The sequence below is a fragment of the Pleuronectes platessa genome, chromosome 1 (assembly GCF_947347685.1).
Source record: "Pleuronectes platessa chromosome 1, fPlePla1.1, whole genome shotgun sequence".
NCBI classification, from domain to species: domain Eukaryota; kingdom Metazoa; phylum Chordata; class Actinopteri; order Pleuronectiformes; family Pleuronectidae; genus Pleuronectes; species Pleuronectes platessa.
This window is the reverse complement of record NC_070626.1, coordinates 2,998,291-3,013,735: the sequence shown is the minus strand read 5'-3', so window position 1 is coordinate 3,013,735 and position 15,445 is coordinate 2,998,291. Positions and strand designations below refer to the sequence as shown.

At 39.8% G+C, this 15,445-nt stretch overlaps 1 protein-coding gene and 1 long non-coding RNA gene across 3 annotated transcripts in view; both read right to left on the bottom strand.

The window, feature by feature from the left end:
- The window catches only part of efl1 (elongation factor like GTPase 1), a 77,862-nt gene that overhangs the window by 10,028 nt on the left and 52,389 nt on the right, over positions 1-15,445 (bottom strand). For both annotated transcript variants that reach the window (XM_053419002.1, XM_053419010.1), the window contains exons 16-21: positions 8,531-8,662; positions 7,654-7,801; positions 3,159-3,288; positions 2,800-2,926; positions 2,059-2,263; positions 395-921 (exon numbers count right to left, since the gene is read on the bottom strand). In XM_053419002.1, the coding sequence (XP_053274977.1) occupies positions 395-921; positions 2,059-2,263; positions 2,800-2,926; positions 3,159-3,288; positions 7,654-7,801; positions 8,531-8,662 (1,269 nt within the window). The remainder of the gene's footprint in view (positions 1-394; positions 922-2,058; positions 2,264-2,799; positions 2,927-3,158; positions 3,289-7,653; positions 7,802-8,530; positions 8,663-15,445) is intronic.
- LOC128437037 (uncharacterized) lies at positions 8,997-12,951 on the bottom strand. Its single transcript, XR_008338156.1, has 3 exons — positions 11,222-12,951; positions 10,358-10,430; positions 8,997-10,092 (listed from the first exon to the last, which is right to left on the bottom strand). It is a non-coding gene; the product is annotated as an uncharacterized LOC128437037 (long non-coding RNA).

Genomic DNA, 15,445 nt, shown 5'->3' with positions numbered 1-15,445 from the left:
AACCAAATTCAAACAATGGCTTTGAAGATACAACAGTATTCAAATGTTAATTGAGACATGCATTGGTCAAAGCTCCAAATGATTAGGTAAAACTCGGAATGCTAGGTTTTCAACGGATCTGTCTCTCAGCTGACATCAGCTCATCATGGATTTATTCATATGGTCATCTGCTCGCTGTTCCACATCTGTCTACTTGAGTTTATTTTGCCCCTATATATAACTAAACAACATGCAGTTGTTTGGTGACAGCAGAATCACAATTTACCCGTAACGTTACCTTCTGCATTGCCTGAATATACATATACGATACGGAGAGAATCCGACAAAGAGAATATATTTTCTAGACTATATATTTTATTTGTGTAGCAGAGGGTTGTCAAAAGTATTTTCTTACCCAACACCTCAGCGGTGGCCATGATCTCACAGGTATACATGGCGGCCATGAGTCTTTGAGGCTGAGCCTGGAAGGCATGACGGCAGGCCTCCTTCATGGCAGCGATAAGCTGGCCAGAGACCGGCCCGTAGCAGTCTGCAGCGTTAGCCTCTGGTCTGCGTCTGGCATGGCCCGGCCCTGCTGCTGTGCCCTCCGCTTGTGAAGTATCACTTCTTCTTTCCACTTTGTGGTGCGCAATATCCTCAGGAGATATGGAGGCCTTCTCCCCAGAGTCTTGATTCTGAGATTGGCCTGAAGACTGGATGTCCCACCTCTCAACAGAGAAGCAAACTCCCATTAGGGGCTCCTCACACATGGGCCCTGCCAGAGTTGCTAGCTGGAAGCCGCTTATGATGCTGTTGTCAAAGTCTCGCAGTTGAGCCGCCTGAGCTCCAGCCTCGATAACTTTGTCTCCCCTGCTCAGACAATGCCACACTGAGGGCCGCTGATAGCCCTCCACACTGTTCAGTAGGATGTTGGGGCCGTACCTGAAAACAAGCGCAGTAAAATGGGGAATAACACATTACAAGTGACGACATATCACTCACATGTGTTCATGCAAACCCCAGGAAGGCAACATAAACTCAGTGGCTGTTTATTAGTTACATCCAGCTAAAACTAATGCAGTCTAATCCAACAGTCTTGCATTCAAACCTCCATCATGACAGTTGCAATGTTCAACTTTAATGCTAATTGAACTTTAATAATTCAATTCAACAGTATTGCTTTTATTTCCCTTCTGTTTCATACTTAAATATAGATCGATAAATAATTATCAGATTTTTATGTTAAAACATTTTTTATAATTGTTTTATTTTTTGTCATTATTAATCTACCAACTTATTCGTCAAACGTATGTCTGTCTGCAGAACACATCTCGTAAATTATTTAGATTGTTTTGAGAGTTGGGTCTGAAGATTGTGTCCATTGCTTAACAAACCTTTGAAAAAGCCAACATACAATGTATAGAAAAAAAAGTCACACCCCATTTAAGTAAATCTTTCAATCTTATATATATACATGCCCCACAAGTGAGCAGTAATACGGTTAATTCAGTTTTATTTTATGATAATCATTGACTATACAATCGTCATTGCAGATAAACCAGCTACTCTGCACCATAGACTGTTTGTAAAAAGCTCTGCACACAACATCCAGCACACAAACAATAAATTGTGACAGTTTATTATAGAACTGTTTGAGGAGGACTCACTAATGATAAGAAATAATTCTGAAGTAGCTTAACAGCATTAACGCAGGCCAAGAAAACATCCCAATCCAAACAGACAAGTTTAGAACCTGCCCAGCACTAGTTTGATTAAAAACAGCACAATAGAACGGTCATGAAAGATATATAACAGGACTGTTGTATTTGACTGCTTTAGTTTTTACTACATGAACCTGATACACAGCCAACTGAGATCAAAATCTTAAAACAAGACTAGTGCCAGTTCTATATTTAAAGTTGTAAGTGTTATTTTTAGGGCACAGAATGGGAGTATTTGTAAATTCCACATTAAAAGTTGCCTGACAAAAGTGCTCGTAGTTAAACGTCAAGCACGTATATGTAGTGAATCTGTTGAAATCAGACTGGTTAAATAATGTATGTTATGATTTGTTAAGACCTGCGGGGACCAAAAGCCCAGATGTGCTCCACGGTGTTCCTCCACTTCCTCCCCTGCAGCAGGCTTTCCAGCTGGGTCTTGAGTCCGGCGATGGCCTCCAGTGTCCTGAGGCTGACATCCAGACTCTTCCCCTCCCTCAGGGACATGTTGACCTGCTCCAGAGTCCGGATCAGCTCCGAGCTGCTCTCCAAAAGACAGGTCACCTCTAACAGGATAAACAACATTACTGACATGGATTCATGGCAAATTGAAATTAAGCTGCAAGACCTATGGAGGACAACACTGGCTTTACTTTTCATCAGTCTCTGGAAATGTGGTTTGACAATTCACATCTATTATATAGTGAAAAGTTTTACTTTGGTCATCTTTAACTTGGTCATTCTGACATTGCAAGCTGCTCTTATATCCAAACATCCCAGACAATAACCCAGAAGTAGAATCACACCTGTCAGAGCTCAGACACATTTATAGAAGTACGTCATCAGAGGAGATTCATCCAACAGGCATAGGAAAGAAAAAATTGTCCACAGGATTGAAGTGGTACTACATTTTAAATGTGTTATAACAAGACAAACTGACAGTGATAGTATGCTGCATTACTTTGGTTGGTTGAATACATTCTGTACCACCTCTCTCTACGATAGTCATTTAAAATAGTTATCCACACCTCTGCCTTTAGATATGGTAAACATGGATGTCGCAACATACAACATAGTTTGTAAAAGTGGGATGAGATGCTACCGTGTGGCAGGGGGATTGCCCGGACGCTGACAGTAGACAGTCTGTTGGGAGTATCGAGGGTCACCAGTCCACTGGAGTCCACGTGGAGGTTGTCTGATAAACGGCCCTGTGAGGCCTCTTCTTTTACCTAGCCAAGCATATATCACAATAGATGACGGACAGATAAATTAATACTTTGTGTTAATTTTGAAGTCTGTGTTTGTGAGATTATCAGTAAATACAACAAATTATTCACCTAATTATTCCATCCCAGTAAAACATGCCATTGTATCACTCGATCCTGATTTCCATTCAGGACATATCAGACACAACTTTATTTAACTGGTTATACACTGATGGACTATTGTTCAGTGACTCACCTGGTGAATGATGGCTACTTTGTGCTGCTTTCCCAGCTCTTCATTCACCATATCCACTTTAGGAGGACGTACCACAGTCTCCCTGAATGGAATGATGGGCTTCGATACGCTGATTTCAATTTTAGCAAACCTTTAAAAGACAAGTGAAACTCCTGTTATTGATATTGGTGACAATTAATATGGGCTGCGTTCGGAAAGCCCAAATAATATCTTTCCTTACCACTTTTCCTTGACCACGATGGATTATGTCCCAATTCAAGGAAAGATGTGAAAGAAAAGCTCTAAGGAGTTAGGAAGGACAACCATGGTACAGAGAAAACCCTCTGTAATAACCCTAACCCTAACATAAATATATTTTTTAAACAACTTCATTTATAGTTTAAATTGATTTAAAGTACATTGACAGCTACAAAAAGTTTCCTGTTTAGAACAAAATGACAGATCCTGAGAAAATGTGTTTTTAGTTCATACAGAGGGAGGGTTTTTTCCTTCCCCGATTTACCTATCCTTGAGGTGTTGCGCCCTGTGAACAACACATCAAACTAAAGTAGATTAATTGCCTATTTACATAATCACCTAATCATTGAGGTTATTTCTCTACAGAAATGTTAAATACCTTAAAGACTGCAGTTTTGCATTTAAGGGTTTGGATTTGCACTCATCTAATGCTATTGAATGCTGATAATTATTTTTCTAATGTTGTGAAGGAAAATCTATTTGATTGTTGAGAATATAATTTGCAGCTCAATCAACGGAAAAAAAAATCAGTAGTTTATGCCCACGAGAAATGTGACTACATCGCATAGTTTGATCTTTTAAACGATTTCAGGTTGGCTGGGCAGGGTGCCACTTCAACCTACATGGTTACTTAACCTGTCGGTCAAAGCACTTGTCCATATGTTAAGTTATGGAGAAGTTTATACTCCTGAATAATGTTCTTCTATTAACCTTAAGAGCAGCTCCGGTTATACATTATTTTACCAGTGAAACCCCCCTCTCTTCTGCCTGTACGCCTGTCAGGTCATAATCAGGGTGAACAAAACATTTGTAGCTTTTACATGTCAATACTAACATTAGCCATGGATACCAAGAGAAATGGACAAAAAGCATTTTTTTTGTAAAAGCCAAGCCACTTATGTAAGTTTGTAATGAAACACAGTAATGGAACATTTAGAGTTTAAGCTTTCTAGTTTGGTGTCCATCAAGCAGCTTTCAGAAGACCACATTCTGATGGACACAATGTTCTGCAGCCAGGTTTTGTGGAAGGGCGATTTAATTGCAAAGAAGCTGAATCCTAATTCAGAAGCAGACTGCTCCACCAGAACAAAAGCCTGCTATGACTCATAATATGCTGGTGAGATTTTAAACTGCAAAGCGACAACAAGCTCAAAGCTACATTACAATAACCTTCCTCCACTCCTGATCAATAAATTGTACGTATGTCATGAGGATTTTCTCATTCTGAGGAGACATGAACTGAAGTTTGAAATAAGAAGCTCTTCTAAAAACCTGACTCCCATAAAGATTGACTGACTCAAACATGGAAGAGCAGCTGGCAGCATCATTATCATCATCATCACTACCATCTGACATCACTGTCATTAAAGAAAAACAGTTGAAGCCATCATTAGAGAGGTTAGTGTGACAAATGTGTTCACGTATTTAGTTTGGCATTCAAAGGATGTTATAACAATTAAATTAGACATTGAAAGGCAAAAAATGGTTCCAAACCATTTATGGATGAGTCTGGTGCTATGTCTTGTTGACAAATCCTGTGAAAAAACTACAACTAACAATGTCCTAACATCCCTATGTGTTTATCTAGAACCTGATATAAATATTTGTGAGACATTTAACGCCCTGCTTCTTCAGTAAGAAGTTATAATCTTTTGATAAGAATTTTTTGACAAAAGCATATAAAACTACATTATTGCCAAATGTATCCTTTGTATCCAAGCAGATTATTAACAAAAGGTATTTTTCTAACAGCATTCTAAATCATTGCTTTTGATTTATCACAAACATCTCAATTGTCTGTTTGTCAGTATGCCTTGGTGTGGCAGGAAAGAACCTCCAGACTGATTAGGCTGTCTGTCTAACTGCTGCTCCGTCAGCATTAAAGGCTTTGCTAAACAACACTGATGCGTCTTTGTTTGACCCAGAGTTCACTGGGTCATTCTTAAAAAAGATGACTGTGTTTATGTCTGTAATAAGGGCTGAAATGGCATTAGACACAAAGTCACAGACAGATATGTGCCCATCTAGATGAGCCATAGGCAGAAACACCAAACATGGATTTGGAATCTGCCAGAAATATGATTAGTTCTTATATAGACATATGCAGCACAGTTAGATGTGGCCACATTTATTCTATGCAAACACAAAGAGGAATATTACGAAAATGCGGAAATCCTATTAGTGTAATATAGCCAGCACACATCACTTAAATCACACCAGTCAATCTAAACTTCCTGTTTGTCAATAGCGGGTGTGTGTTAAGGGTTGGGGGGAGAGGGAGAGCGCGCGCGAGATAGAGAGAGAGATAATCCCCTCAGAGTGGTGTGATGTCACAGTCTTTTGCTCGCTTGGTGGCTGAGCAGTGCTGACCTCATTCTAAGTGTGACACACTGCAGGTCAGGCTGTTTGCCAGCGAGGTCATGAAGGGTTCAGACTGCCACCGGCCAGCCAACATGACACAGTGTCAGAGAGGTGTTGATTAAATACTGTGGTCAGTTTGAAAACTGGAATACGTGCAATTGTATTAGACTACATTATATAATTTAGTGTTTTTCATGGTGGTTTCTCATCTCATGGTTTCTCATAAAAAGAGGTCAGGGGTCAGTATAATTCCAACCAACACAAAGTATAGCAGTACCAAATATGCAATATAGTGCAGAGTCAAAACAAACAAGTTGACAATTACCCTCAATATAATTTAAGTAAGCTTGTAATTACTGCAAGTTTCTTAAATAACATGCATGCCATTAAAAGCATTTCTACTTGCCTGCTCAATCGGTGTAACCTTTTTATATTTATTTTACTGATCTTAAATTTACAAAGTGTAAAATTGAATGTTTTGCTTCACTCTGATCACCTTGGTTGTGTTTTCAGCCACAGCGGCTGATAAAAGAAAAAGGAGTCCTTTCTTGGGAGGCCGCCATGTTATAGTATAGTGTATATAAACTGGACAAACTAAACTCCTTTTCAGTTTTTCTGACAACTGAAGGGTACCAGAGGTTCTCTTTCATGTTTGGAAGGGGAGGGTGAGGTGAGGGGTATTCAGCTACAACATGCAACCTCACCTCTAGATGTCACTTAATTCTACAAACTGAACCTTTAACATCTCTGTACTAGATTGAGGCAGCTTCAGTTAAAGGAGAAAATAAGGCTGTGTCATGCTTCTGTCTTTCTACCTTCCTAGAGACCACAAGTTGCTTCACTTAAATATAAAAATATCTAATACCATTTTATATTCTGTTTATGTTTAGCTTTTTTACAGAATTAACCATTCAATGTATTTGTAATCTGTAATTGTACCTCTATACACCATGGTAGCTTCATTTAACTTAAAATGCTTGCATTTAAAGTTATCCACATCTCAGTGTGCTCAATGGAGCTAGCTCTTGACAAAATGCCATCAGACCACATGTACCACGTTGTCTCCCCAACACAGCCAGTGAGGAAACAGTCGCTTCTCAGCATCTGTATTTCCGACACGGAGCGAAACTAAACTTAAAATGGCCAGCAAATTCAGCTGGCGTGTCTCAGCTTAGTCTCTGTGTGTTTCCATCATGAGCTTCTCTCCCATGTGACTCTCTGGAAGCTCTGCTGCTGCCTTTTGAGCCAGCGGATCAAATCCGCTAACAGCCCTCAGCTGCACTGGTGAATCCACTGGTGCAGGTGGCGGTGCTGTCTGAGCCTCCTCCGTAACCACAACGTCACACATGGGAACTGTTAAGGGGCAGTTTGACATTCTGATCATTATCTTGCTATCACTAAGCCTCATCACTACTGATGTATGCATAGTAAATATGCAACTGCCTTTAGCAGCTTAGGGCTGAAACAAAACAGATGATGTAAGTAAGAGGGGAAACAGGGAAGAAGACGGGCTCAGTCCAGCACCGCTTCAGCTCACTAGTTAAGATGATATACCCGCTTTGTTGTATCCCAACAAATACCAAAGAGTCAAAACTAGAGATTTTGACTTCACCTAGGAAAAAGTGAAGTTAAGCATAACCCATCTTAACGGAGGACTGAATAAGGGCTTGTTACAGCAGTAGCTCGTGAACATACTGTTCTAGCACACCTACTTTATCATGAGTTTTACAAATTATTTAGACACAGAAATAAAAGTTTTAGAAAATTTGTCACTGAAAGGTAATTAAAGGAAAGAACAGCCAAAAAGAAGCACAATTCTGTGATCCACAGTTATTTTGTAACTACTCTCAGTACTATAAGCATATGTATAACAGATATTATGAGATGACAGACTAACCGTTCTCGGAGGTCATCCAGGCAGCGTTGGAGATGAACCTCACCAGCAGTGACCAGAACATGTTCTCCTGTTTCCTGGATCAGTACCTCAGCACAAGGATCTGCCTGGTTCAGCAAACGCATTCCACGCACTAGCTTTGGCATTTCACCTAACATAAAAATACAGAAGGTGGAAACCCATTCAGTGCCTTTTTTTTCCTGTATTTGAGGTCCAAAACATAAATCTTTTTTAACATTTTGGCATGTCATATTGCAGTCTACTGCTGAATTTTGATAAATGTATACTTTTTCTCATCAAACTACTCTCAATACCGTATAATGACAATATAAAGGACACACTGAAATGTCACATATCATGCATGAGCATGTTCAGAGTTTGCTCTTTTTAATTACCACTGGTCTATACATCAGCAGCAAATTTTGTCTGTAGTATTACCTCTAGTAAGGAAGTCTTTGTTTGTTAGTTAGGAGGATCATGCAACATCTACTGGACAGATTACCATAAAAATTGGTGATGGGCTGTGGTATGACAGGGAAGAACCCATACAATTTTGGCACTTATCCGGATCAGGAGCAAAAACTGAATGATGCCTCAGACCACCTTTGTAACAGGAGTATGTGCACGTGTAGAAAATTACAAAAATTATATATACTATATATTTAGAGCAAAGCAATGAAACCTGAGCAAGCTAAATTACTGTACCACAGGCAAAAAGTTAAAAAAAAAGTAGGCTTTATTTTGATTAAACCTGATGTGTTGCGTTTGCTATCTGTACATCTTTCTGATAAAATACCTTTTTACACCACACTTCTTTATATCTGTAAAAAAAAAAGGTCAACATTATGAAGAAGGCATGTGTGTGCCGTCCAAGACCTACTTGGATGTATGGGTTCTATTGCTACCCGTACGATGGGCGTGGCCTCAAAGTTGAGTGGAGTGAAGGGGGGGCAGGCGGGGGAGGTTGATAGGGTGGCTGACTTCAAGACACACTCCTGCAGACCTCCAACACCTTTAGGAACATACAAGAAAAACGTTAACAGATGACACAGATATTGTGGTTATGGTATGATCAATGTGTGGGCCTGCGTGTGCCACCTTGAAAGGGCGACTGACTCGTTTATACCATAGGCTGTATATATAAATGGACGGAGGATCCGTGACGTCACCCGTTGGTTTCTGCATGTTGAGAATGAGGCTAATAGGAGGCGTTCCCCCGGCGCCATCTTGCAGGTGTTGACTCCTCCTAGTTCCTGGCTAACCAATCAATGGGCAAGGACGAGGAGCGCGAGTGAAGACTGACAGCTATGCGACGGCAGCAGAGCTCTAGATGCCTGGTTAGCTTAGGCTACGGCTAACCAGCTACCGTCGACATATTAGTCGCCGGTGCTAACAGCTAGCGCTGCCCAGCCGGATGGTCGCGGTCTTTACCATGAACTAGAGATATGTAACCTTGAAACTATACAACAAAACCTATTGCTTTATATATCATCATAATCATATGCTAACATGCCTCAAGTGGTTTTTAATATGTAATTGTTATAAAAGTTACCGTTTATTTAACACGTCTAATGAACAGATTGAAGCAAGTTAACTACAGAGTCGTGTGTTTGGTTGGGACTTGATTTTTTATTTTAATAAGTTAATATCAATACGCTACATGTGAAGGTTGCATGTGATAGTAACTATGTTTCACAAATATTCTGATACAGGCTGGTATATCCACCATTACTATTGCACCTCGTTTATTTAGCCTGTTATGGAATGAGTGAATTAGACAGTTTAGACAGTTCTCGTATTAATTATATAATTATGTCTTCACACTGAGGGAAGTGGAGAGACTTGATGTGGACTGTTATCAACAGCTCTGTGGGAGATTATCACCTTGAATATTACAGATTAGGTAGAAAGACATTTGATCTATTTGTAAAATGTTTTATTTCTTTCAGCACTTTTATCCAAGGCAACTTAAAATATGTGCATTTAACCATGAGGATACAAACCCAGAGCCCAGTACATCGGTTCTGTCCGACATCTGTGGTGCTTCATACACAACACAAAACATTCTTTAATAGTGAGTTTCTTCTTTTCATTAGATGAAGAACTGCACCTGATGTCCTCAGCAGCAACATGGTGGAGATCGGCAGCTTCAGGCTGGTCAACATGAGGACGACCTGCACAACACTTCATGTTTTCCTCCCTTAACTAAAGATGGCCTGCAACTGTTTAGAGTTGGCAGTCATTGCTAAGTGTCATGGATAATAGAGTTAATTTCTATATTCATTATGGTTGGTTAAAAAATGTACACTTATTAGAACAATGTTTATCTTTTGCTTTCTGATTTGATACACTTTAGATAAGAACCCAGTGTTTTATTTTTCTTCTTTGCCATAAGAGACAGAACACGGTCATCACAGCTGTGTCCCTCAGGCTCGTCCATCCCTAATAAAATGATAGGAAACATAAAAATATAGCATTATTGTAGAGGAAGTGTTACTTATGAACAAATTGTGTATCCATATTTTCTGTGGATATTCAACTATGTATTTGAATATGCTTTTGGATTACACTGTGCACTACCAAGACAATGAATGTACAGTATGGAGTTATTTCACATTAAAAGTATTGCATATATTATTTAATCCATAATGTATTATGTGCAATATATTTCTTTGATTGTTTGTAAGTAATGAAAACAGGTCTGTACCTGGAGTCAGTGTTAAAGTGATGACTCAGTGTTCAGTCTGGTTGGATTCCAGTTGTGGCTCATGTTGGACATCCTAGAGGAACATTCAACAAAAATACACAGATATGTAAAGTCATACATGTGCCAGGTTAATTCCTTAACAGATTTTTACATGGTAAAAATAAAAGTGTATTACTTCAAAGTTCATCAGATCATAATCATTTCAGCTTAGGAAATATGTGGTGAACATCAGCCTCAGGTTCTCTCTCTCTGAGACTGTCTATTCTAGTAGTTACACTTTCTATAATTTATTTATAATTAACACAATAATTCAGTGAAGACTGCCTGAGATTAACGATGTCAAAACTGAAGGTAGCAGACAAGTTTAGTTTTCACTGTAACACGTTACAACACATCAACACCAATACTCTGAATAAAGAGCTTTAGGAGACGTAATGCTACTTTAAACAGCTGCTCTTACAATGCAGATTTTACTTTAAATACTCAGGTTTCAGTTGATCACGGTAAATCTGTTTTTGCAGAATAAGAATATGTGTAACGTAGTCAAGTCAAATGGTTTGGCCAGTGAAACAACTTTACATGACATAAGATATCTTACGTGGCGGAGCTTATTCTCCGTACACACACAGTCTCCTGTCTCGGTTTAAAAGTTTCATCATCGAACTCTAACGCTTCTCTCTGCTGGGCAACCTGCTCATGTCGGTTCATGTCGGTAATAACTCCTGTTCGCATCGCCATTACTGCTTGTATCTTGCCTCCGGGCTAGCGGAGCTAAGCTAACAAGCTTAGCTCCGGAGGTACAGAGACACAGATACCTGCGAATCACTTCTAACAAATCTAAATAAAATACTAAACTTGACTTACCACAGAAGCGGGAGCGCAGACGTCTTTAACTTGTCCGTCAGGAGAACAAGCAGAACATCAAACCGTGTTATTCATCCGATATGTGAGTGGAAGCCTTTCCCAGTGGCGGCTGGCCAATAGGGGGCGCTAGGGCGCCGCCCCACCTGATTGAAAGTGATTTTTAAAAATTATTTTTATTTTTTTATTTTTTTCAAAATAATAATTTAAGTACTGCTTATTCTACAAATAAATATGTTTTGAATCATCAAGAACCAGTCATACATATAATATAAACCATTAGTTAGGGGATAATTTGTGTCCATGGTCATTTCTCCTCCCTCCTGGGGCGCTGGGAAAGTCGCCCCAGCACTGCAGCAGCTCAGCCAATGGTAGGCTGTTGCTGAGGCAAAAAAACACATAGCAACGGGTAAATTAGCCAATGAGCGTCATCAAATTTGATAAGCTTGGGGCGCTAAAAATATCGCACCAAGCTTTAAGTATCCTAGTGTGGCCAGATGCGGGTGCCCTCCCTGCCACTGGGGGCGCTGTCAGCCCCTATTTAAGGCAGCAGCCCACTCTTACTCGCGTCTCCCTGGCGCTGTTGTTTCGTTCCGGGACCTTGGTCGGCACATTTGACTGAGACACCTTGTCACATTGCCGGACTGGCTTACAGCGTGGAGTCGCTCCACCGGGGAAGACGAGTGCGGTAGCGCGCACCAGCGGGGTGAGTAACGTTGTCTGCCGCTCTTGCTTCTATCATGCCATAGCTGACCCTGATTCCACCTTACAGCTAATGCTAACTGTATATAGTTAACTTTAATCATCCACCTGTAAATATTACAATAATATACAATGATATTGTAATTTGTACTAAGAGTATTCACTAATATATGTAATCCAATTGGTACATTTTATGTTCCTATGAGACAGTTTTTCTTTGTATATAGTTATTTTTAATCATCAACCACTTGTAAATGTCTCTCAAGAACTTGAATTTTGTATTAAGAGTATTCACTAATATACATCTCATATCATTGTCATTATCTGTCAAACTGTTGTTTTTAAAGGGCAATTAAATAATTATTGTTTATCCCTAAAACAATGGTATCTTTTGGTTTGGGTTCTTTTATTGGGATAGTTACCGAAAGCTTCTGGCACCTACAGCCCCACCTAGAATAATTTTCACCAGCCGCCACTGGCCTTTCCACAGTCTCAGGTGCTGTTCACTGACCGGGGATTAGCCTGTTAGCTCCAGTAGAGCCGAGCAGGCAGCAGGCTAGGAGTTGCAGTCGTCGCGCTGACTGTGACGTGACGTGAATTTCAAACCTATATATCGCTTAAAAAAATTCACCCCCCTCACAGTTGTCATTAAGAAAGAACCTCGCGATTGAGACTAAAACCAAGTTTTGAACCTTGCTGTAAACAGGTTTAATTCTGCTCTAAAGTCTGCCTTTTGAACATGGGAGTCTATGGGACTTTCTGTTTCTTGGAGCCGGCCCTCTGTGTCCACCCAGTGAACTGCAGCTTTTTACACTTCCTTATCGGCCTCATCGCTCAGCCCAGGATGTTTCCCCTTGGTTTATTCACATATCAGTGAGCTTCTGTTGCTTCAGTGGCCTGCAGAGTGCCAACACTTCAACTTTATCAAGCATCACTGATGAGGTAGGTACTGTAAAATATTTAATTTGTAGGAGAAAATGAACAATATTTAACATGAATGTTATCACTCGATAAGATGTACTAGTGGTAGCCTGAGGATACGCTTACGATAGATGCACCCGCACCAACCCACCCACCCACACTTCTTTAGCACAAAGTTACAAATGTTACACAAAATATATATATAAGAATATATGAATGTGTGTTTGTACAAAAACAAAGCAAGGAACGATTGTAACTTGGTAAGGTATCTCCATATGATTAACTTTTGAACCCGATTAGTTGTGGAGGTGGGTGGGACATATATTACGTTTACAGTCTGCTTATCGTGTGAATGTGCACAGCGAGTATCTAATAGTTTTATGCAGAATCCTGCGTGCCTGCCCGCGAGGACGGTATAGACTTTAACGGCCCACAAACACAGGCAGGATCACTACTGCATGGCTAAAATTCATGCTCATGTCAGGACCCTACTAAGAGTTTCTGTGCGGGTAAGGTCTGCTTTAAAAAATAAATATATATATATATATATAACAGCAAGAGCAGGCAGATCTTTTATACATCCTGAGATTTAGTTGGAATAGAATGAGAGCCACCCTGCAACACATTGTTGGAGAGCAGCTGTTCTTGCACTGACATATGTCAGTGATCTCATTACATTTCTTTTTAATGCATTTGAAAACAGTTCTCAAACTCTAATTTTGCTTCCTGGATGCGTGCGCGACCAAACACTAATGATTTATATACAAACTAATGCTGTCAAACGATTACATTTTTTATCGCGATTAATCGCATTTATGTCATAGTTAACGTTAAAAATTAATTGATATTATTAATTTTTTTTTTTCAATGCTCTTATCAACATGGAAAAGTGGATTGGCTTGCTTTATGCAAATGTTTTATTTTATTGAAAAACAACATTGCCAAACAGGGCGCTACAAAATAAAATTATAAAGTTCACATTTCAGGTAAACAAGGACTCACCCTATAGTGCAGCTAAACCATAGCTTAATATTTTCTTTTTTTCAAGTTTGCTGTGAACATAGCAGTCAGGCCTCTTATTTCAGAAACAATGAACCGTAACAGTTAGGTTACCAATAAAAGGTAAGCCTACTACTTCTTTGCTTTCAGCCAGCTATTCAAACAGACAAGCAACAAAATAACAAACAAACAACAAGCCATGCATCGTGAGCAATGCTACCTGCAAATTATTGCTACGGTCCTAATATATGAATTAAATAAAAATCGATTTTCACTCACCGGAAGAACTTGACAACAGAGCTGTGAGACGGTCTGTTAGTACAATGAACTGCACAGCAAGCCATGGTTTGTGTCGAGTGCATCGACGGGGATCCGCCGACATGAACCTACGAGTGGACCGAGCAGCTTGCAGGTGGCTTGAGGGGAGCTAACGAGCGGCTAGTGACAAGCTGTGCCCATATCGTAGCCTGTGCCCAGGTGTCAATCAATAGACCACGCCCCTAATTATGCGTAATTTTAAACCTCAATATCGCTTAAATGGGGGGATAGAAAAAAATTCACCCCCCTCAGAGTTGTCATGAATGAAGAACCTCGCGATTGAGACTAAAACCAAAGGTTGAACCATGCTGTAAACAGGTTTAATTCTGCTCTAAAGTTGGGCATTTTTACATTGGAGTCAATGAGACTTTCTGTTTCTTGGAGCCAGCCTCAAGTGGCAACCCAGTGAACTGCAGCTTTTTACACTTCCGTATCGGCCTCATCGCTCAGCCCAGGATGTTGCCCCTTGATACAAACCCAATAAAGGTTCATGTTCTACTGGTAGAAGCATGAGAACTATGTCATAAACTACTAATGGCACTTGTACAAAACACTAATTGCTGCCATACTTTTATCACTGTTCGAGAACTGACCCTTCTACTGACAAGAGCCTTGCATGTACTCAAGTAATCATTGTACAAGAAGTCAGACAGGAAAGTAACAGGCAATATTGTTCCTTCAGTCACAAGGGATAATGACGTTCTTGCCACTCTGCAGATCAAATGACATAATTATTGTGGGAGGCTAACATTGTTACACTCTTTGTGCTCTGCAATTCATTAAAAGTCAGGGCCTGTGAGCAATGAACAATGAGAGAGACTTCTTACAAAGCACACCAAGCACGAGAGGATCAAATGTACAGAAAATTAAAAAATTAAATAAAAGCAGGTAGAGTCCTTTGTGATTAATTATATTAAATGTGCATAAAAGCAGACATACCTAGTGTTTTAAGAAAAAGCTTTTTAGAAGAAGTACATCCAAAAGTACCAGACAGTGTCTCCATTGCTCCTCTATTGCAGTTTCAACCACAGATTGACAGTAATTTTCAACAGCCTCTTGTGAAGTGTATTTGCTTTTTGTAAACACACATACCAGCGATGGGATGAATAGCAACCAGTTTTCTGACATGGAAAAGAAAAATCCAAAACAACTAAAAGAATACTGTGTTACAGAGACCAAGGATTTTGAGAAAGAGGGGCTTTATCAAATAAACATTGTACTTAAAAGGAAACAGTCCCTTTCTTGGCTGACTTGAATCGGAAAAATAAGCCATTAGCCTAGACATCA